Raw genomic sequence first — 22,153 nt, forward strand, 5'->3', positions numbered from 1 at the left:
AACCTATTAACTAAGAACATGATCACCAGGTCCCATATCTAATTGGAAAGGGGTAATGAAAACTCCAAATCTGTGATATAGTTTTATTTTTGATTACATATATCCTTGTCAGGTAACCATATCTACAGGTTATGAATGTCACAGTCTTTACTAAGGATTCAGTTTGATGTATATTTCATCAGTCAAAACAAGTAATTTCTGCTCATCCTCTTTCTCCTACTGTAGACTAACAGAGAAACGAAGGCAAGCTTTTTTCTGGAAGGAACACTGAGGACATTTGTGCTGTTTTTGGTGAAAATGGTGAACTTTCTACACAGTCCATGAACAGTTTTATGATCTCATAAAATACTGCATTAAACCCTTTTCTTCTTTGAGGTCCACAGTAAAATGTTGTCATCATGCTATTATTAAAAATATAGTGCATTAACTAAAAGAAGGGTGACTTAAATTTTCCTCTAGCTTTGATCTCTGTGTCTTGTAAGCTCCTTGGGGGCAAACATATCTTGTTTCAACATTTCAAAGTGCAGAACAATAGGAAACTATTTCTCTATAGTCTAAACAAACCTGATTTATTAACAGCGATATGAGCACTTCAGATGAAAGATATTCTAGAAATTCTGTTCTATCAAAAAACACAGGTGTATAATAATATGATCATTTACATCTACCATTCAAACAACTGTGCTAATTTGCTTCTAGAAAAAAAAATAGTGGTAGATAGTTTCAAACTATTTTCTTTGTACAAGGATGGTAAGGTACTGTCCATAAGATGCATATATTTCAGCACTTATCCACATTTAAAATCTAGCCACATGTCCCTGGAAACCTAATTTGCCCAATATTTATTAGTTCAACAGAACTTGTGGTGTGAACAATAAATCAAAATTAAAGGATCATTAACATTTAGGTTTTACACAGGAACATCCTTTATGTAGTGAAGTCATCTAAGTATTTTTTCTGAAATGGCAATGTGCAATAGCTTAGGAACATTTATAAAGCTGTGAGAGACTTATCAATGGACAAAAGAGAAAAAAAGAGCACATGCTGAGTGCATGCTTGATAGTCTGCACAATTTACTGTGAAGTGCTACTTGTACTAGGCATGCCACAGAGCCATTGGTTTGAAAGGTTAATGATTGCAGCAATCACAATTTCAATTTACAGTAAATGGGATGACAGGAAGCCAAATACAAAATGGAGAGGTCCCACTGTGATGGTAGCTGAGCAACAATTCATCAACAACAGTACAAGAACACTATGAAACTAGAGTGCTAGAGACAACCTTTTGAGCCAGGGGAGGCCTGAGACTTCCATTAAGTCTATTTTTCAAATGATAATGTTAAAGCTTTAAAATTTCTAAATTACTGAACACAGGCATTGGTTCCTCCCTAGTGCTTATCCTTTTAATGGCTGTTAGCTTGTCTGAAGGCTCTTCTCCCACCCCCTCACATTTCTTTCTGTATTTCTTCTCTGGCCTTTAAGTGTTGCCCTAATGGCTCTGGCCATTGCTAAAATAACCTTTTCCAGATGCACTAGATCAGTGCTTTTTTGTGTATTTTCCACTTCTCTCTCCCTAGCACCTTAGCTGAGCCAATACTCTGAGTGACTCTAAAGCAACCCAAGCAACTACACAAGTCTACACACTCACACATCTTTGACCTTTTGCTTCCTTTGCTTCAAATGATTGTTTCTGGGGCCCGAAAGGATGATGATAATAACACAGTTTATCATCTTATTGTTGAATGTAATGTGCAAGCATACAAAAATCCAATTGATTAAAATATCTTTAAAGGCTTTCTTTTTGTTGTTGTCTAATTAAAAACCATGTAATTAATCAATCTCTGAAATGTCATGCACATTACAGAAACACTTGATTCAGAAAGATGACATCTTTCTCATCTTAACTGAAGCAGCAAGCAGCCTAAAGATATACACAGTAATTAGCTGGACATAATTATGTAGGAAAAATCACTTTTTTCTGTCATGACTGTGCTTGCCAGGATAGACACAGAGAAAAAAATGTTATATAGTAAAAGTGTTGTGGGAAAAATACACTTTTCATGCACAGTAATAATTTTTGATGCACAAAGTCCATTTAATATTTTCATAGGGATACCAATTACTTATTAATCAAACATGGATTTCAAAGAGATTTAAAGTTGTCACATCTATTACAAGAATAGTCATGTGTATCCAGCAGTAGGTAGGAGTCTCAAATTCTTATAATCCTTCTGGCTTTGTGCTCATTATTAGCTATACAATGGTAGTACCTAGAGGCCAAGTGAAGATAGGGGGTCCCACTGTAGTAGGTACTGTAGAAAGGGAAAATACTAAAAAGTTCCTTACACAAAATACTTATAATCTAAGGCTTGCTTACACAGGAAGGTGTTATTCATGAAACCAGTATAATGATACCAATACAGTTAAACTGGGTGTAGGGGTATATTTAGGAGGGTGCAGTAGTGCAGTTGCACTCCACTTTGGCTGTGCCCCACATGCACAGTGAGCTTTCTGAGCTCACCAGCATGTCAACATGGGGGCTGGTTGGAGTCCCTACTTTTAGGCACCTTTGGAGCCCAAGGGGTGAGTGTCACTGCTGCTTGTTCTTTTCTTCATCCTCAACCTCTCAAATTCATCAGCAAAGGAAAAGAGGGGATAAGCACGGTGGTACTCACTCCCTGGTCTTTGCAGCTGAATGAAAGCCGGGGCTGAGCACTGCTGCCATTTGGCCACTCAAAGGGAGGGGGAAAGTGAACAGCAGTGGTGTTCACCCCCTGGGCTCCAGATTGGGGTAAAAGCAGGGGCTCTGGCCAAACCTTGAACTGACCAGCTAATGACCTTAGAGCTCTCTGACCTCACTGGGATACGGGATCACAGTAAGGGGTGTGAAGCCATACCCCCTTCCATGACTTGGCCACACCCCTGTCACCACAATCCTGGCTATGCCCCTTCCTGCATGGATACAGTTATTCTGGTTTAAGTAGCTATTTTTGGTTTACCTTCCCAAGTGACATAAATTAAACTAAATAATATACCAGAATGAGAATGTGTGTGTTAGCTCGCTAAAGGATCACAAATGATTCGCATATCTACTAATTAAGTCTTGTATTACTTCTCTGAGGTAGTTATAAATATCCTGATGGTTAAACTGAAGATGTTACAGAGAGGTAAAAAGGTTAAATTACCTTCCAAAACCAAACTGCAAATCAACAGCAAATTTAGGAGTACAATAAATACCAGAATTATGGTCTACTTATACTCCTTATTTCTCCATCATCAGCTATATAACAGACTGCTTGTTATACTTTGCAGGAGCCCCAAGCTTTAAAGTCTGGATCCAAAACTTTTCCTAAACTTTGCACAGTTTGAAGATATTCCCATTCAGATTTTTGTTTCCATTCACTGTAAAGACAAGGACATACATCATGTTTTATGCAAACCTGAATCAGAAACTCTCTAATGTTTTGATGCTTTTATGATCTGAGGTTTGGATCATATTTCTTTTTAAGTTTCTCTTTAAGCAACCATTTTTGCACATAGTGTTGGAGCATATATATTAGCAATGAACCATAAATACACTCAGTGAATAGAACCTTCAAAGTTATGCGCACTTAAACTTCCCTTCCTGTTTACAGCATGGAGTGGTTTATTTGTTTTTCTAACTTGAACAAAGACATCATATCTTCCTACTTAAACCCATGAGCAGCTTTCTTTCCCTTCATTTTCAAATTACTACTGATTTTTTGTGAGCTAGACATTAATTAATTTCATGCTAAAATCTGAAAGAAAGTGCTTACATTCTTGAAACCTCTGTAGAGGACCTGAAGTTCCTTCTTTGTGAATTTGCTTTGTGCTTCCAACTGTTCAAGAGCCTCAGGCCGATGCCGCACGGTGGCCATTTCCATTTCATCTTCTACAGTGTCTGTGGAAAAAAGAGGGGAAAAAAACTTAACTGAGAAATATTTTACATGGAAATACCTGTTCCTCAAAGAAAAAAAAAATGAAACCCCATGGAAAATAGGATGTTGCAGAAGTGAAAAAGACAGTAAGTAAACTCATCAGAACAAGATCATGTCTGCTTATGTGGCTAGACAGCAACTGAAGACCTAGTCCTGATTAGTGTTTGTGTATATTACCATAACATAAAATTAAACAAGTAACAGAAGTACGTATAATATGCTGCAAGGATGAGCCCTGTAAAGTTATCCATGACCTGCCTACTAGGTTTTTTTCTAAAATATTGAAAAACTCTCCATTAACAGAGTTCTTCAAAATAGCATTCTTCAAAATAGCATTGCTTCCAGAACCTAAATAAATTACACTGACGCCTTGTTTATCAGTTAATAAATGCATAAGGGATCACATCTTTGGGCTGGAGTATGCATGGTTGACTCCTTGTCTTAACGTCAAAGTTTGGATTTGGGGAATTATGTGAAAATAAGAAAGGTAGTGGTTCACTTTCAGAGTAGGCCTTACTGCTGCATATATGATTAATGAACCCTTTAAAACAAAATCTGGCTTTTTATGGATGGGAAGGCTAAATAACAGATGTGCAGACTGTGGGGTCACATCTCCAGATAACTGAGAATTAAAGTATTCGTAGGCCTTCAAGACTCATAGTCAACTGTGAAATTACAAGGAGTGAAGAGAAGGTAACTGCTTGGTTAACTTATCTGATAGTTTTAAATTTGAAAGATCAAGCATTACACTGAAAGGTCTTCACACTCCAAATGGCATGCTGAGAGTTTTGTCAGTTGCACGTGGTACCAGCAATACATATATGTGTATGTTTGTGTTTACAGATTGTAACAGGGAACCGTTACCCTGTTATGGAAAAGCGGAATGGCCCCTTAAGGGAAGGGTTTTTGTGAACCACACAAAGGAAGCTGGCAAGGCTGGGGTTAATAAACAGCTCTGCAGGTGGGTCAGTTGATAGGGCACCTGACCAAAGGTGGGCAGGACTTGAGTGACATATAAGTCTGGGGCTTAGCCAAGCCAGGGAGGTGAGGAGCTTCTGACTAGGAAAACTGCAGAGGAAAACTGGGCTAAGGACTGACAGCAGAATACTGCCCCATTATGAAAGAATACAACACTGGGTAAAGGGAAGCCTTGCTGCAAGACAGTGGGCTATCATGGTCATTTTGCTATGCCTAGGTATTTTGCTATGCCTGAGCCCTGCCAGAGGTCAGGCTTAATGCACTAAGCCTAGCCCAGAGTCCTTGCAGGGTAAAGACAGGGGCCAGGGAGCCTAGCATTTCTTTGGAAGAGTGACAATAGAGCCAGGGACCCAAAGCCCATGAGGGGCAGGTGCCTTTGAGGGATGAAGCAAGGGCCAGGGACCCATGCAGGCAAATTTTGGGGCCAGGGACCCAAAGCAAGAGGCAAGGAGTAGAGACCCCAAGAGCCTTGATTGACAGAACTGGCACCTAGAAACCAGATCCAGTACATTGGGCCTGGGCTAGAAGGCCCAGGTAGAGCTGAGCAGTCGAGGCTGAATAGGCCCAGGCCCTGACAAAGACTGATTAGAAAGACAACATCTGTAAGGCTTGGGCATGGTATAACGGGCAGTTTGGAGCCATGTGATAAACCCCTAAGGCAACGGGTGCCTCAAGACACTTATGGACTGGGAAGACCCTACTACAGACAGACCAAGCTTGGGGTAGTGGGACCCAGGAGGTGATCTGTTGGTGAAGGAAAGATAAGGACTGCTTCTAGGACTAAAAAGTAGCCTTTCTTTTGTAATTTAACAATTACATCAAGGTGTGGCAGATGAGAGTGAAGGGGAGGGGAGGGTACTTAGAATCAGGTTGAGGCAATGGCCATTTGTCCACCAGGAGGCAGCACTGTCATGCCTGTGTTCTGGTCCTGGTACAACATATACATTCATGTTTTTGAAGTAGTTGTACAATAGAACACCACTTACAAAAGTCTCTGGGGCAAATAATAATAATTTCACTATCTTGTTTCAGTTGACCCTGCTAGAGAGATACAATCTAATCCTAGAAACAACACATACAACTTCTTGATGTGTATAAAGCAAAGATACAGAAACAGCATTTTGTTTCAATAGGCCTAATGCTCAAACTGTCTTACTACAAGTCTAACTGAATCTAATTTCCCATGACTGAACACTTTTTTTTCATATATATTATTAAGGTAGTGTTACTCTTTAGAATGTTCTTACTTCCAGGCAATTTTTTTGCTTTACCACTTGCTGTAACAGGAACTTCAAGCTGTCAGGGAAAAATCTGGGTTCAGGAGGTTGATTTCAGCTAAAGAATAAGAATGCAATTGCAACTTAAAAAAACAAAAGGTCCTTTCTGGTTTCTTAAATATATGCGAGCATAATTACTATCAACTCAGCTGAATAATTTAACATAATTGGTTTTTTTCTGGTTTATCTTCTAGCAAAGAGATGTTGCCTCTGGCACTAGAACGGAGGTTCAATGCTGTAAAGAGAGATTTGAAATGATGCAAGGAAAAAGTGTGAGTGAATAGCTCTGGAAATGTTTGGTACCTGGTTGAAGGAGTTTAATGATTCGGGTACTAATCTATGCTCTGGAGCCCAGGGATCGTCTCCCCATTCTCCTGCAAATCTTTCTTTGTGAGTTTGGGCAAGTCACATAGGGCCAGATACAAATCATTATTGCAGATTTTTTTAAACAGATGCCAGGTGGACTAGGCACTTATGATCAAGTATACACGATAAGCTTAGTTGGCCCCACAGCAGCATCCTCAGCTATGCTATACTGCTCAGAATGGGATGTTTCTAAAACCAGTAGTGTATCCACTTCCATTCAGGGTGTTAGATGGGCTTGTTAGGATAGGATGGGTTAATCATTAACTTAAATTAACTTATTAAGTTGTTGTATGTAAAGGTTTCTTTTCTTCTTTTTTTTCACTACCATTGATTCCAGAATGGGAGGGGTTTTTTTGCACAAATGCAGTGGGAATGAGGATAATTGTGTGCAAATAATACTATTCTTCTTCTCTTTCAAGAGTTCCAGTCACTAATTGGAGAAAAACATCACGTGACAGTGGTAGGAGCAGAAAGCAGATTGGGAAGAGAACACAGGGCAGGAAGCAGAAAGTACAATAGCAGATCCATAAGGGGAAGGGCCTGGAGTAGCACGTGGGGAGTGTGCAGGTCTAATTTGTGGCAGCCTGCCAAAGAGCTTGCCCGCCACTGATTTAGATCATCTCAAATGAGGAACAGCTTAATATTAAAGTTATTCACCTTTGAAAAATACAAAGAAGAGGTTGCCTAAACACTTTAGGAATTGCTTACAGGTAAAGAATGAATTCATAGAAAAGAGAGTACTTTCAAGAACAACTCACAAACAGAAAAATGGCTACCTTCACTGCATAATAATTTATTTCTAATTATTTGCTTCAGTGCTCAATGATTCTTTTTTATATATATGACTCATGCTGCTTTTGGTGTCACTGCCTGAACTTCTGCTTCCAAGAGCTAGTTTGCAAGAATCAGAGAACTCATTTTTTGACAGCTTGCAGGTAAGATTTATGTACAAAGTATATAGAAGTCTAAATCCAGATCAAAGATGTAATGCGATTTGTGTCCCAGTAGACAAGAGAAATATAAAAGTGAAGCTCACCAGGATTCGTGCTTCCAGTATGCAACAATTCTTCTGATTCTGAGAGGCCTCTATTTAGATCAGTGGGGGCATCTAAACAAGATGTTTACTTGCCGCATCTACATGAGGTGCTACTGAGCAGTTGTTGTTGTGCATTTCATAGTTTCATAGATGTTAGGGTTGGAAAGAACCTATTAGATCGAGTCTGACCCCCTGCCCTGGGCAGGAATGAGTTCTGGGGTAAGATGACCCCAGCCAGGTGTCTGTCCAATCTCCTTTTAAACACCTCCAAGGAAGGGGACAGCACCACCTCCCTTGGAAGCTTATTCCCTATTTTGGCAACCTTCACTGTAAACAATTTTTTCCTGATGTCTAATCTGAATTTGCTCTCTTCCAGTTTGTGGCCATTATTTCTAATTACCCTGATAGGTGCCCTGGTAAACATGGTATCCCATATTTCATCCTACCCCGCTGTGATGAGTTTGTAGGTGGCCACGAGATCACCTCTCAGCCTCCTCTTGGGAAGACTGAAGAGGTTCAGATCTCCCGATCGGTCCACATAGGGTTTTTTCTGTAGGCCTTTAACCAGACAAGTGGCCCTCCTCTGAACCCTCTCCAGGCCATCCACATCCTTCCTGAAGTGCGGTGCCCAAAACTGGACGCAGTACTCCAGCTGCAGCCTCACCAATGCCACTTAGAGGGAAAGTATCATGTCCCTAGACCAGGTTGTGATGCACCTACTTACACAAGAAAGGGTGCGGTAGCTTTACTTATTACCTCATCACACTGGTGACTCATGTTCACTTTAGAGTTGACTATGACTCCGAGATCCCTTTCCGTATTTGTGCTACTTAGAGTGGTGCCTCCCAGGCTGTAGGAGAGTTGATGATTCTTCCTCCCCAGGTGCAACACATGACACTTATCCTTGTTAAACTGCATCTTATTCTGTTCGGCCCATTTCCCCAGCCTGTCCAAATCAGCCTGGATTCGCTCCCTGCCATCTAGTTTGTGTACCTACCCCCATAGTTTGTCGTCAGCAAACTTGGACAGGGTGCTTTCTACTCCCTCGTCCAAGTCACTAATGAAGATATTGAATAGAACCGGTCCCAGGACAGAGCCTTGGGGGACTCCACTGCCCACATTCCTTCAGGTAGAAACCGACCCATCCACTACCACTCTCTGGGTGCGTCCCATAAGCCAATTTTCTACCCACCAGACTGTGTAATAATCTGCATTGCAACTGTTTAGTTTATTTATAAGAATTGGGTGTGACACTGTGTCAAAGCCCTTTTTAAAATCTAAGTAAATAACATCTACCTCTGTCCCTTCATCCAAGCATTTTGTGACCTGGTTGTAAAATGAAACCAGGTTAGTCAGGCAGGATCTGCCTGCTATGAATCCATGCTGATTGCCCCTTAGCATCATTTTACCCGCTGGTCCACCACAAATGTGATCCTTAACAATTTTCTCAAAGGTCTTGCCAAGGATAGAGGTGAGACTAACCAGCCTATAGTTACCCAGTTCCTCCTTCCTCCCCTTCTTGAAAATAGGGACCACATTGGCCCTTTTCCAATCCTCCAAGACCTGTCCTGAGCACCGTGAGTACTCAAACAGCTGTGCCAGTGGCTCCGCTATGAGTCCAGCTAATTCCCTAAGTACACTAGGATGAAGATTATCAGGACCTGTTGACCTAAATACATTCAACTCCTCCAGGTGCCCCTTTACTAGGTCAGCATGAACAGTTGGTGGGTTGGTATCTATACTGGGCACATCCCCAATGGGATGTGTATTTGTATTCGTGTTCCAGGAACATGAAAGCAAAAAAATCATTTAGAAACTCTGCTTTGGCCATCCTATCTGTTACCAGTTGCCCTAGTTCATCCTGCAGGGGCCCTAAGTTACTCTGCACCTTGTTTTTGCTTCCTATGTACTTAAATAATAACTTTTTGCTATCCTAAGCTTCTGCTGCCAACCTAAGCTCCATTTCCGCTTTGGCTCTCCTCACTGTTTCCCTGCAAGCTTGAGCCAAGCAAGTATACTCCTCCTTGGTGGCAGACCCCTGCTTACACAGCCTGTAGGCCTCTTTTTTTCCCTCCAGGCTCTCCTGGATTTCCCTGCTTCACCAAGAGGGTTTCTTTGTTTTTTTTGCCCTCTTTTATGTGTACTGGGATGGTCCTTTTCTATGCCTGCAAGATTAGTCACTTGAGAAATGACCACCCTTTCTGGACTCCCATCTCTCCAAGGCTTTTACCAGTCAGTCCTTCCCTAACTAATCTCCTGAGCTTGTTGAAGTTGGCCTTCCTGACATGTAGCACTTCCGCTCTATTAGTTATCTTCCACACCTTTCTCCAGATAGTGAACTTTATTAATAGGTGGTCACTATCCCTTAAGTTACCTTGCACCTGCAGATCCCCCACCAAGTCATCTCCTGTAGCCAGTACCGAGTCTAGTAGGGCATTTCCCCTAGTGGGAACGCGTACCTCTTGCGATAGGTGAAGGTCCTGTAAGGAGGTTAGAAACTTTTGTGAACAGGCAGACCTGGCTGCCTGTTTCTCCTATCAGATGCCTGGGAAGTTAGTCACCCATGACGACCAGGTGCTTTGAGTGCACTGTCTCGAATTCTAGGTCTAACTGATCCCCCTGGTGTGGTGTAGTACTTTTATAAATAAATACTAAATAAATGTGCAATAAGCCAAGTTAATGCACAGTAGTGCCAGCAAACACTTTTTGTCATGCTAGTACACAGTAGTTGAATACTACTATGCAGTAGCATCACACCAGTTTTTGTCACATGACACTACAGCACAGTAGTATTGGGCTACTGCACAGAGTTTCATATAGACATTCCCATTGCAGAATTCCCTAGTTAGATCCTCAATAAAGTGGCACTGTCTAAAGTAGAGTTTTTGGGTCAAAGTAAACTAATTAACTCTGCCATAGGTTAGTACTTCCCAACACAACCATTATCCTACAGTAGAGTCATTTACACAGTCATAATGCATGTGTAGACTATGACTGGGGCTGCCTGGGGCATGTGGGTGCTACACTGGGGGCCGCCTGCTCGTTAGCACCCTTGTGCCCCAACCAGCCTCTCTGCAGCATGTTGAGCTGAGGCAGACGAGCTGGCAGGTTGACCCTGGGCCCCCTGCCAGCTGGGGCTGCATTGCCCTGGCTCAACATGCTGTGGTCTTGGGTACACAAGTAAATGCTGCATGCAGAAGCAATTAACGCCAGTGTGAACTGTGCTGGTGTTTATTATGTCACAGTAATTTCATGTATAGACACACCCAGTATGTACTATTGCATTTTAGAAGCTATCCTGTCTTGGCAAAGTATCTCCATATCGGAGATGAGGACAGGTGCAATCTGTTCCATTTTAAGCAAATTAGTTGTTGCACTGTTTTCTGTTAGGCTTCGCCTGTCACTTCTATCTGCTACATGATGTGATAATTACCAAAAAAAGTCACTTAGATTTTATAGGTGTAAATAAAGAATGCCTTTTCCTCTTCTACCATTTCACAGTTTAAAGTAGGTGAGTAATTAGGATATCTGGGGTAAAATCAGAAAGGAGGGTAATTGTATTCCAAAATTGTGGGACCGCTAATTGTGTTCTAGTATTGTGGGACCACTATGATCATGAGTGTGCCAAAGGTTTTCCTAGAAACTCTAATTTTAATTTAAATAGGATGTCAGTGATTCAGAGCAGTGGTATCTTATCTGCAGAGAACAATAAAAATAGGAGTTAAAGTCCTGCTATCCCTTTTTCTCAATTAATAAAGTATCTGCTATAACATGGTTTGCAGTGATGTAATTTCTGAAGTCTTTTATGTTCTTCCTGAACACATGCAAAAAACCGAAACAAATCACAATCCTATTGAAGTCAACATGACTTCAGGATCTGGCTCTGAGCTATACTGCAGTCAGACCTGATCTTCAGAACACTGGTTAGACTTCAGTGATGGTGACAAAACTAACTTCTTCCTCACTCTTTTCTTGTACGTACTAAAATTTTTCGTTAATATAGATTGACATTTTCCACTCAACAGTTATTTATGCTAACTTTAAGTGATGGGTGAGTGAGCTTTCAAAGACTAGGAAACTTATTTTATGCCTGCATATAAACTTGCTAGCTAATTTATATCTATCTTCCATCTGTAAATTACATAAGAAGACAGTATCCCATTAAAACTCTGGAACTTCCTGACTCCAGCCAAGCTGGATATAATGTTACTTGATGCTAATTATCAATATTTGCAGCATTTGACTCTTTATGCCACATGGGTAAAACACATATAATGATAAAAGTCCAGACTCAAAGGCTCCATCCAGACCAGCACAGACATTTCATTCCCCAGGGACAAGCAGCAGCAGCAGGACACCTTGTGCTGCGGCTAGTTGTCCCCAGGGAACGCCCATGCCATGCACCCTATGGCATGTGGCAGGTTACCCTGGGGTGGAGCAGGTGGGCTGGGGCCAGGACAGTTGCTGGCCCCAGTAGCCTTACCTGGGGTCTTGGGGGCTGGGGAATCTGTAGCTATTTTGTTCCTGCAGCTTGAAGCCTGGCTGGCACCTGGAGGGCAACTCTAGCTGGTCGGGCTCTGGTTTTGGGTGGTGTGCACTGTCCTCATGCGTACCGTGCTGCCTTTTTCTTTCTGCTTGGGTTTTTCTCCGGGGATTAAAAACAAAACAAAAACAAACCACGTGCTGCAAGTTAGCAGTGCAAGGAATGCTTGACTGTGAAGTAGGGGTGTGCAAAACTGGCTGTATTCGATTCAGAATCGGACAGTGATTCGATTAATTGATTTGGATCACTGTCCCGATTTGATTTGACCGAATTTGAAAATTTGATGCTGATTCAAAGAATCAATGATTTGGCCATAGACACAGCATTAACTGTTTTTTCTACATACCTTGAGGTACCAGGTGCATCTCATGAATGCTGTGATGGTAGAGTGGATGGAACGTCCTACAGGAGCGAGGAGGGGCGCCCTGCGTGCTCGGCAGTGGACCTGGAAGTGGACCGTAAATACTTCCGGTCCACTTCCAGGTCCTCCAGGGAGCATGCTGGGGACCCCGCACCATGCTCCTGTGGGACACTCCATCCAACCCACCATCTCAGCATTCACAAGCTGCCTGGTACCTTGAGGTATGTAGAAAAAAACATTTTAAAGCTGTGTCTATGTCTAAATCATCAAATTTCTCTGAATTGATTCAGAGGGTTCTGATTTCAATTTGGAGAGATTGAAAGTGTCTCCTGATTCGATTCAGAGATTCGGCCTCCAACTCTCTGCCAAATCGAATCAGCAACCAAAGCTTCGTGCAGCCCTGATGTGCAGTATGTGGTGGCACAGATGGGTCTGCAACACTACTTGCTGTATGGCTGCACTCGTCTAGATGTGGCCAAAGAGTTTATGGTCTAGTTACTATGATCCTTCCAAGAAGTTCAGATATAAAATGCTCGTCTTAGCTTATTTATAAGATAAATATTCCCAGGTTACAGGGGGAGCCAAAAAGAATAAGAGACTAATGCTGCAGTGAGCTCCATGGAGGTGGAATTTTAAACCTAGGCATGTGACACACAAGACTTGGTGCCTAAGTGATTTCTCAAACTACATACAATAGCTATGAGAAGCCAGTAGAGAAGAGAGAAGTTCAGGCTCCTGGGCTTGGGTTTTAACTATTAGATTACATCTTTATAAGGAAAATAATTTGCCATGGCTTATCCATAGCCAAATTGCTTAAAAATAAAATTGTAAAACTACAGCATTTTCTGGATTCTCAGTAAAGATAAGAATTAAGGTTGGTTAAGTGTAATTTTTTTGGAGGGGGGGGCAGGGGAGAAGGCAAGCCTTATTGTGTGCAAGCCAGTTTCCTTCCTTACTGTTATATTTGACTACAGATTATTTGCAATAATAAGCTTTTAAGATGCCCACCTGCTATCTAAATTTGCCCACAAAATAAATAGGGAAACTCCTGAGCATCTGCAAAGCTTCTCTCTGGAAAGAGGTAGAGTCAATTTAATGTGACTGATCTTTTTTTCCTTCCACAGGGTATCTAATTTGGCCTACTTGAATCAGTATACAAGGGTAAACTAAAAAAAGAGGTATCTGCTAACATAGGTCATTCTAAATAATCCTTTGTCTCAGTTTTCTAGAGTACTTTAAGTGTGCGCAGTACTAAGTGATCCAGCGTCTCAGAAAGAAAAGGTCCCAGAATGCCACTCTGTTCTCCCTTTTTCTTTGTACAGTTTTTCTCTAGCTTGCACTATGATCTTTGTCTCTTGGGATATAGTTAATTTTCTGCTGTTTTTACAGATTCCTGATTTCAGTCTCAAGATGTAGACTAAGCACAGGAGAATGGGCTGTAGAATACTTAAATATGGTTGGTAAATGAATAGCCTGGTTTTTGTGGGTTTTTTATCTTTCTAAAATTTAATATAAAGTATTTTAAGAGTTGCAATTATAAGTGGAAAGGTAAATTATATTTATAAACTACAAGTATTAGTGAATGGTCAATTATTGTATGGGCCATAAAATATTGATTCTCATAAACATGTTACAGCATCATGGTAAACTTGTTCTTTGTTCTACATTTTCTGCTTGTATTCTATACACGTACAGCCTTTGCACAGTAAAGGTGTCCCAGTCCATTTTTTCCCTGTTTGTATGCATGTGACTAAACATCTATTTTACTTTAAAAACTTATTTACGCATGCCACTCCATCCACCCCACCATCTCAGCATTCACAAGCTGCCTGGTACCTTGAGGTATGTGTGTCTATGTCTAAATCATCAAATCTCTCTGAATCGATTTGGAGGGTTCTGATTTCAATTTGGAGAGATTTAAAGGGTCTCCTGATTCGGTTCAGTTATGAAACATTAAAATCCTGGTTTCTGAAAATAAAATAGGAAAAAAATAAATTGCATAACAAAAAAAAGTTTAGTGTGGAATGAATTCATAGATTCATAGATTCATAGATGTTAGGGTCGGAAGGGACCTCAATAGATCATCGAGTCCGACCCCCTGCATAAGCAGGAAAGAGTGCTGGGTCTAGATGACCCCAGCTAGATGCTCATCTAACCTCCTCTTGAAGACCCCCAGGGTAGGGGAGAGCACCACCTCCCTTGGGAGCCCGTTCCAGACCTTGGTCACTCGAACTGTGAAGAAGTTCTTCCTAATGTCCAGTCTAAATCTGCTCTCTGCTAGCTTGTGGCCATTGTTTCTTGTAACCCCCGGGGGCGCCTTGGTGAATAAATACTCACCAATTCCCTTCTGTGCCCCCGTGATGAACTTAAACGCAGCCACAAGGTCGCCTCTCAACCTTCTCTTGCGGAGGCTGAAAAGGTCCAGTTTCTCTAGTCTCTCCTCGTAGGGCTTGGTCTGCAGGCCCTTGACCATACGAGTTGCCCTTCTCTGGACCCTCTCCAAGTTATCCGCATCCTTCTTGAAGTGTGGCGCCCAGAATTGCACGCAGTACTCCAACTGCGGTCTGGCCAGCGCCCTATAGAGGGGAAGTATTACCTCCTTGGACCTATTCGTCATGCATCTGCTGATGCACGATAAAGTGCCATTGGCTTTTCTGATGGCTTCGTCACACTGCCGACTCACGTTCATCTTGGAGTCCACTAGGACTCCAAGATCCCTTTCCACCTCTGTGCCACCTAGCAGGTCATTCCCTAGGCAGTAGGTGTGCTGGACATTTTTCCTCCCTAGGTGCAGCACCTTGCACTTCTCCTTGTTGAACTGCATCCTGTTGTTTTCTGCCCACTTGTCCAACCTATCCAGGTCTGCCTGCAGCTGTTCCCTGCCCTCCGGCGTGTCCACTTCTCCCCATAGCTTTGTGTCATCTGCAAACTTGGACAGAGTACATTTGACTCCCTCGTCCAAGTCGCTGATGAAGACATTAAAGAGTATCGGTCCAAGGACCGAGCCCTGCGGGACCCCACTGCCCACACCCTTTATTAAGTTGCATTTAAATCTCTCTATTCTTATTACAGGGGAAACATTTTGTACCTCTGTTCAGTATTTAGGACTCTATAGACATTTCCATTATAAACCCCAACTTCCAAGTCTTTATAAAGAATCTTAGAAAATTGCTGGGACTTGTCATGCAGGATCACAGCTAAGGCAATACATATTTTAATATCACATCTGTTTCACATTGATTTATATACAGGAATTCAATAAAAACAGACTTTCAGGGGATTATCTACTTGCATTGTAATCGCTGTCAGTTTGGTCATGAAAGGCCTGATTGTTGGAATATCCACTGGAAGGATCACAGTTCCACAGAAACAGGCATTTGTATTCTTTCAGTGACATTATAAAATGTGACTGAATCAAAGAGCTGATCTAGTGTGCGTTACAAAGAGGTTCCCATATTTTAACCATCATCCCCAAGAAACATGTGTTTAGCTAAGTGGTGTGCCCTCCAGTTCTACATGTGATCAGAAAGGTGGAATTTTCAAATGCACGATGTTCCACAGGCAGCAAGGGTCTTTGGGGAGATCTAATATCTTTTATTAGACTGAGTAGGTGGAACAAATTTTGTTGCAAGTTTTTAGGCATAAGTTCTATAGTCCCATTCTAACGTGTTTGTCCAGTACTGACTAAGAGGGAAGATGCATTACTTTCTGCAGTATCCCTATGTTTTCTTGCAGGCATTCTTCATAAAGTTCTATCAGAAAATTCACTTCACACCCTAATCTCAGGGCAGCTAACTCTTTCATAACTTTATCACAAGTCATGGGACCATGTGAAAATTATACTGTTCATTTTAAGTAAAGTTTCTCAGCTACTCTTTTAGTTGCTGACAAAAGCCTGAAAATGCATATTTCAAAGGATGGAATTGGCACACAGCTGGCTGAGGACTGGAGCAATACAAAGACCACCTCTGAGGATTTAGACCCCAATCTTTGACCAAGAAACTTTCTTTATGGGGGAAAATAAGCATATGCATGGGTATAAATTTACAATGCTACATATACTAATACAGTACTGTTGTGGGCCTAACTTTAAAAATGGCTCTTATCACCACTAATGATCTACTGTTGAAATCTGCTAACTACATGTCAGTTTCAGTGCTTAGCCTAAAACTGCCCGAGGCAAGAAAGAATAATTGTTGAAAAGTTACTAATGTTTTAGATCCCTATGACTGAGTGTTTCTGTGGTCTTTAGGCAGTTACAGACTTCCTCTTGAACTGAACACTCCATGTCCAGAGGACTGCAAGAGCCACTTGCGAACTGTTTGGCTGCCTAGAGAGATAACAAGTTTTATTCAAGATAAATTAAAGAATACAGTAATTAGTAAGATAAGAAACTGAGAGAAACTGAAATTGTCTGCATCTGGATTTATCTTCCAAATTTTTTTTAAATTTCAGTTGCACTTTTAGGATTCCAGACAAACACTAGGTAACAACATAATGCAGAGGGCTATGAATCAGTGTTTTTCACATGTACACTTGGAGGCACATGGCAAATTTTAGATTGTATGCAAGAATGAGTAATGGGAAAGCAGACATAAGGAAAATAAGTAGAGGAAAAGGAAGAACAATTCTACAATAGTATTTAAACTGTTGGAAAGGTTACAGTGTGGCTGAAGTGACATAAAGTGTTATTGTTACTGTCCATAAAACAGAATCATAAGATTACATAAGATACCCAAGCCAAAATACTTAGAAGTAGAAGTCATAGAGCTACATTAATAAGATCTCACAGCCTTGGAAATAATATTTACAAAGTAGTAGGAGATGGGCAATGTACCAGAGGACTAGAAAAGGGACAGCATAATGGCCCTCTGCAAAAAAGGAAGACCCAGGAAACTATACACTAGTTGACCTCACCTCAATACCTAGGAAGTTACTGGAGCAAAATCATAAGGACGTCAATTTGGAAGCATCTGGATGAGGAGATGTGATCACAAACAGCCAGGTGGATTTACTAAGAACAAATCATGACAAACAAACTTGCTTTCCTTCTTGACAAGGTAACTACTTGGAGGGATGAAGTAAATGCAGTTACTACAGTGTATCTGAACTTCAACAAAGCTTTTGATGAACTCTTACATGACCTTCTTGTAAACAAATTAGAGAAAAGTGGGCTAGATAAAAATACTGTAAGGTGAATATACATCTGGCTCAATAGCTACAAGAAAAGGTTAATTATACATGGAGCCATGCTGGAATGTCAGGATGTTTCCTGTGGAGTCCCACAGGGTCTGTCTTGGGCCCAGTTCTGTTCAAAGTGATTATTAAGAATGTGGATGTTGAAATAGACAGTGTTTTGAGAAAATTTGCAGATGACACAAACCTGGGAAGAATTTCAAACACTATGGAAGACAGAAATAATTCACAGGATCTTGTCAGATTGGAAAGCTGGGCTGCAGCCAACAGGATGAAATTCAACGCTGACAGATTCAAGGTACTACACTTGGAAAAAACAATCAAAAACTTAAATCCAAAACGGTTCACACATCACTGGATGGCAGCACTATAGAGGAGGATCTAGGAGTCTTGATGGATCACAGACTCAGTGTGAGTCTGCATTGTGACACAGCTGCACAAAGGGTGAATCAGGTTTTTGGCTGCATCAGTACAAGCATTACATGTGAGACACAAGAGGTAATAGTTCCTTTTCTCTTGGCACTGGTTAGGCATCATCTAGAGTTGTGTGTGCAGTTTTTGGCTCCACATTTTAAAAAGGACATAGGGAAGTTAGTGAGGTGGTAAAATGATAAAGGGCATGGAAGGCAAGCTGTATGAGGAGAGGTTGAAGGAAATAAGCGAGTTCAGCTTGCAGAGAAAGGGAGAGAACATTACAGCAATCTTCAAATATCTGAAAGGATGTCAAAAAGAGGAAAAACACCTTATCTCTCTTACTTCAGAGAGCAGATCAATGGCTTGAAGTTACAACAACGTAGGTTTAAATTGGATATCAGGAAAGACTTCTTCACTGTCAAGACAGTGAGGCAGTGGAATAGACTTCCTAGGGAAATTGTGGAATGTCAGTCATGGGAGGTCTTCAAGAAGAAGGTGTATGAGCATTGGTTGGGGATGATTTAGGAGTAGCTATGTCAATACTATACTATAGGATATACTATGCTATCCTATTCTTTTGGACATGCTGGTTACCACATGGGGCTGGGAAATATTTTTTTCACCTCCTGTTGCTATAGATGTCAAGGCTTTCCCCTTCCCCGAATCATTGGGTGCTGGCTGCAGCTAAGAGCAGGGATTTTGACTAGTATGTGCCAGTGTTCCTGCTGGGACTCAAACCTGGAAGTTCTTTGCCAGAGAGTGTTGCCCCTCCATGCAAGGCCAGAATAATTGCCATATTTGGGGTCAGGAAGGAATTTTACCCTATGGCTGGATTTGGTACAGACTCTGGGGGATTTTGCCTGTTGTGGGGTGCATGGCTCTTTTTCTTAGAACTTCTGAGAATATTTTAATCCTCACAGCAGCATGATACTAGCAGCTATTGTCCCCCTATACTACCTGTGGCATGATAGCATGTTATGCCTTGTGACTGTGTGTCAGGGTTGACTGTGTAGTTTTAGTAATAAGTTAGACAAAGGTGGTTTGTACAGGGATGACCACCTGGGAGAGGGTTCAATTAAATGATCTCCAGAGGTCCCTTCCAGCTCTGCTTTTCTATGATTCTAAGAAATGTTATTTAATACAACTATCACGTACAATGTCCCTGTGTTTTCCTTAGAATTGGCTAGTACAGGAAATAATGCCAGAGTCAGGTTTAGAACCAGTTACACTAACTGCACTAACTGTGCATTTTATGAATGCTATTTTTCTAGCATTATATTTAATGTACAGCATTTTTAACTTATATTGCCTACAGGCACTCAAATTAGTGTCTGAGGCAGAACATCTCCTATCAAATATGCAGTGAAACTGTCTGAACATCCATATATTCTTTTTTACAAAAGGCTCATAAATTTTGTGGCATTAATGAAAAGTTAAAACCTTCCTTATTGATTCTCTAGACTCTAGAGCCTAAGGTCTTTAAGAATTTAATTTGTTTTTGTACAGAAAAGGTCAGGATACATATTATACTATCTATAAAAGAGAAAGGGACACCCAGTTAGCCCTTAATGTATTACGTAAAATGTTATTACAACCGTAATGCATATTTTAAGAAGTTTTTATAGCAAACAATGTTTTTAGAAGCTATTTACCACATGCGCTATATTTTGAACACTCTTCAGTTAATCAAAGGAGAAAACATACTAAAACAATATATAATGAAACTCATCTATTCTTAAAATGTAATTTAGAGAGAAACATGGCCAAAGCTGGATTGTAAATTATGTCTTCAAAAAATTCAGACATATATTCACATGTGTAAACCTAAATGTATAGTCCCATAGCAAGTAGCTACACTGGGAGTAGTATTCATTTCTGTACCTCATCAGTCAATTTGGCCCCACTTCTACCAAAACATTTAAGCATATATCAAGTCTATCCTCATTCATCAGACGCTTAACCCCATACTTAAGGTACTTAGTAGGGCTCCACAGTTTTAGTGACTGATTCGATTCCACAGAGATTCAGCCCGATTTGGTGGCCGAAACTCTGAATCTGAATTGAATCAGGAGACCCTTTAATCTCTCTAAATTGAATCAGAACCCTCCAAATCATTTCAGAGAGTTTTGGAAAGATTTGATGATTCAGACATAGCTTTAAATGTTTTTTCTACATACCTCAAGGTACCAAGTGGTTTGTGAATGTTGAGACGCTGGGGCAGATGGAGTGTCCCACAGGACCCCAGTGTGCTCAGCAGCAGACCTGGAAGAGGACCAGAAGCACTTCTGGTCCACTTCCGGGTCCACTGGGCAGTGTGCAGGGGGCCCCACCCCACCCCCCTGGCTCGGTGACTGGTGCCTCCTGGGTTTGGGGGGGTACATGCAGGGTCTCCCTGTGGCCTACCACTGAACTGGGGGGGGCACGGGGAATCCCCCACACACTCAGCAGAGGACCCAGAAGTGGACTGGAAATACTTCTGGTCCACTTCCAGGTTTGCCAGCAAGCACGCGGGGGGCCCTCTGTGCTCCTGTGGGATGCTCCATCCACCCCACCATCACAGCATTCACGAGCCACACCTGGTACCTCAGGGTATGTAGAAAAAACTTTTTAAAGCTCTGTCTATGGCTGAATTGTTGATTCTCTGAATTGGAATCAAATCTTCAGATTTGGTCAAATCAAATCGGGACAGTGATCTGAATCAACAAATCAAATCACTGTTCCCAATTTGGGTCGAATCTGAACTGAATACAACCCATTTTGCACACCCTTAGTACTTAGCCATATACTCTGATAAGGCCTTGTTACACATTAATTTTAGGCAATTCTTGGAGTTCTTAATCCCTGGATTGTCAACACATTAACACACAAGATTAGTTTTAAGCCTACTTTAGACAGCTTAAAATTATGCTACTCCAGGGCAGGTTTATTTCTGATGAGTGTTACCCAGCTTGTGTTCCACTAATTTGTGGCCACTTTCCACACAGAAGCTGCCCAAGTTGGAGTCCTCCAGCATCCCAGGATGCAGTATTCCCCACCCCCCCTGCATCCTTTTCTGTGTGAACAAACCTTCCACCCTCTGAACTACTGCTCAGGGGCAGTTCTGTCACTAAGCCAACACCCCCACCCATGCCTGAGAGTATGATCTTCCCACCCCCAGGGTTGCAGTCCCATGCAAACAGCCTGCACAACACATGTCTGCTAACCATGCTTCAGGGCACAAACAAATCCAGGAATGGCGTCTAGGAGGAGGAGGGAGGGGGTATTAAGGTAGGAGCCTAGATTGGGTCCCCATGAGCTATAAGGGCATTGTTTCATATTGCACTTTGAGCTACTCAAATGTGTTGACAATCAAGGGGTTAAAGCTCCAAGAGCTGCCTAAAATTAATGTGTAACAAGGCCCTAACATAGAACTAAACTACATTAGGACAATAGGAATTAATCAGGGCTAAAATTAAGCTCATGTTAAAAATACTTTGCTGAATAAGGATGAGTTGCTGAAATGGGGGGTGGGGGGTTTGCATGCAATTATCCCTTTTCTCTGCACTATCATCTGAGTCAAGCTTGAAAATGCAGATTCCTGGCACATTATTGTACAAATTCTTAATATTATACTCTCAAATTATTAGTTTTGAAAACTTATACTCACTGAAGAATTCATGTGACATAAAACAACATAATCTTTGGTAATGCTGACATTCTAATACTTCACCAATGCTCTCTTTCTCAGGCCCCTGCTACACATTATTTTAATAAACAATTGACTGGTTAATCATTCAATACATTTAGACTAGCCACACATGAAAAGTAATTATTACAACATAAAAATGACTATCCAGCTTTAAAAAGATCCAACCAGATATAAAGTTAGTAGTTGAAAATGTGCAACAACTTTATAGCAGGTTTATATCCAGCTTTAATTTTAACATGTAGCAGGGCCCAAAAAAAGTAGCATAAGCTGCTTAACAGCTGTTAAGTCAACATGTGATAATAGATAATGATATGTGCTTTCAATAGGCTTCTCACC

General features: G+C 41.3%; 1 protein-coding gene across 2 annotated transcripts in view; it reads right to left on the reverse strand.

Annotated features, from left to right (window-relative positions):
• Positions 1-22,153, reverse strand: part of KCNIP4 (potassium voltage-gated channel interacting protein 4) — a 215,220-nt gene that overhangs the window by 84,897 nt on the left and 108,170 nt on the right. For both annotated transcript variants that reach the window (XM_019480158.2, XM_019480168.2), the window contains exon 2: positions 3,797-3,921. In XM_019480158.2, the coding sequence (XP_019335703.1) occupies positions 3,797-3,921 (125 nt within the window). The remainder of the gene's footprint in view (positions 1-3,796; positions 3,922-22,153) is intronic.

The sequence above is a fragment of the Alligator mississippiensis genome, chromosome 2, assembly GCF_030867095.1.
Source record: "Alligator mississippiensis isolate rAllMis1 chromosome 2, rAllMis1, whole genome shotgun sequence".
Classification (NCBI taxonomy): Eukaryota; Metazoa; Chordata; order Crocodylia; family Alligatoridae; genus Alligator; species Alligator mississippiensis.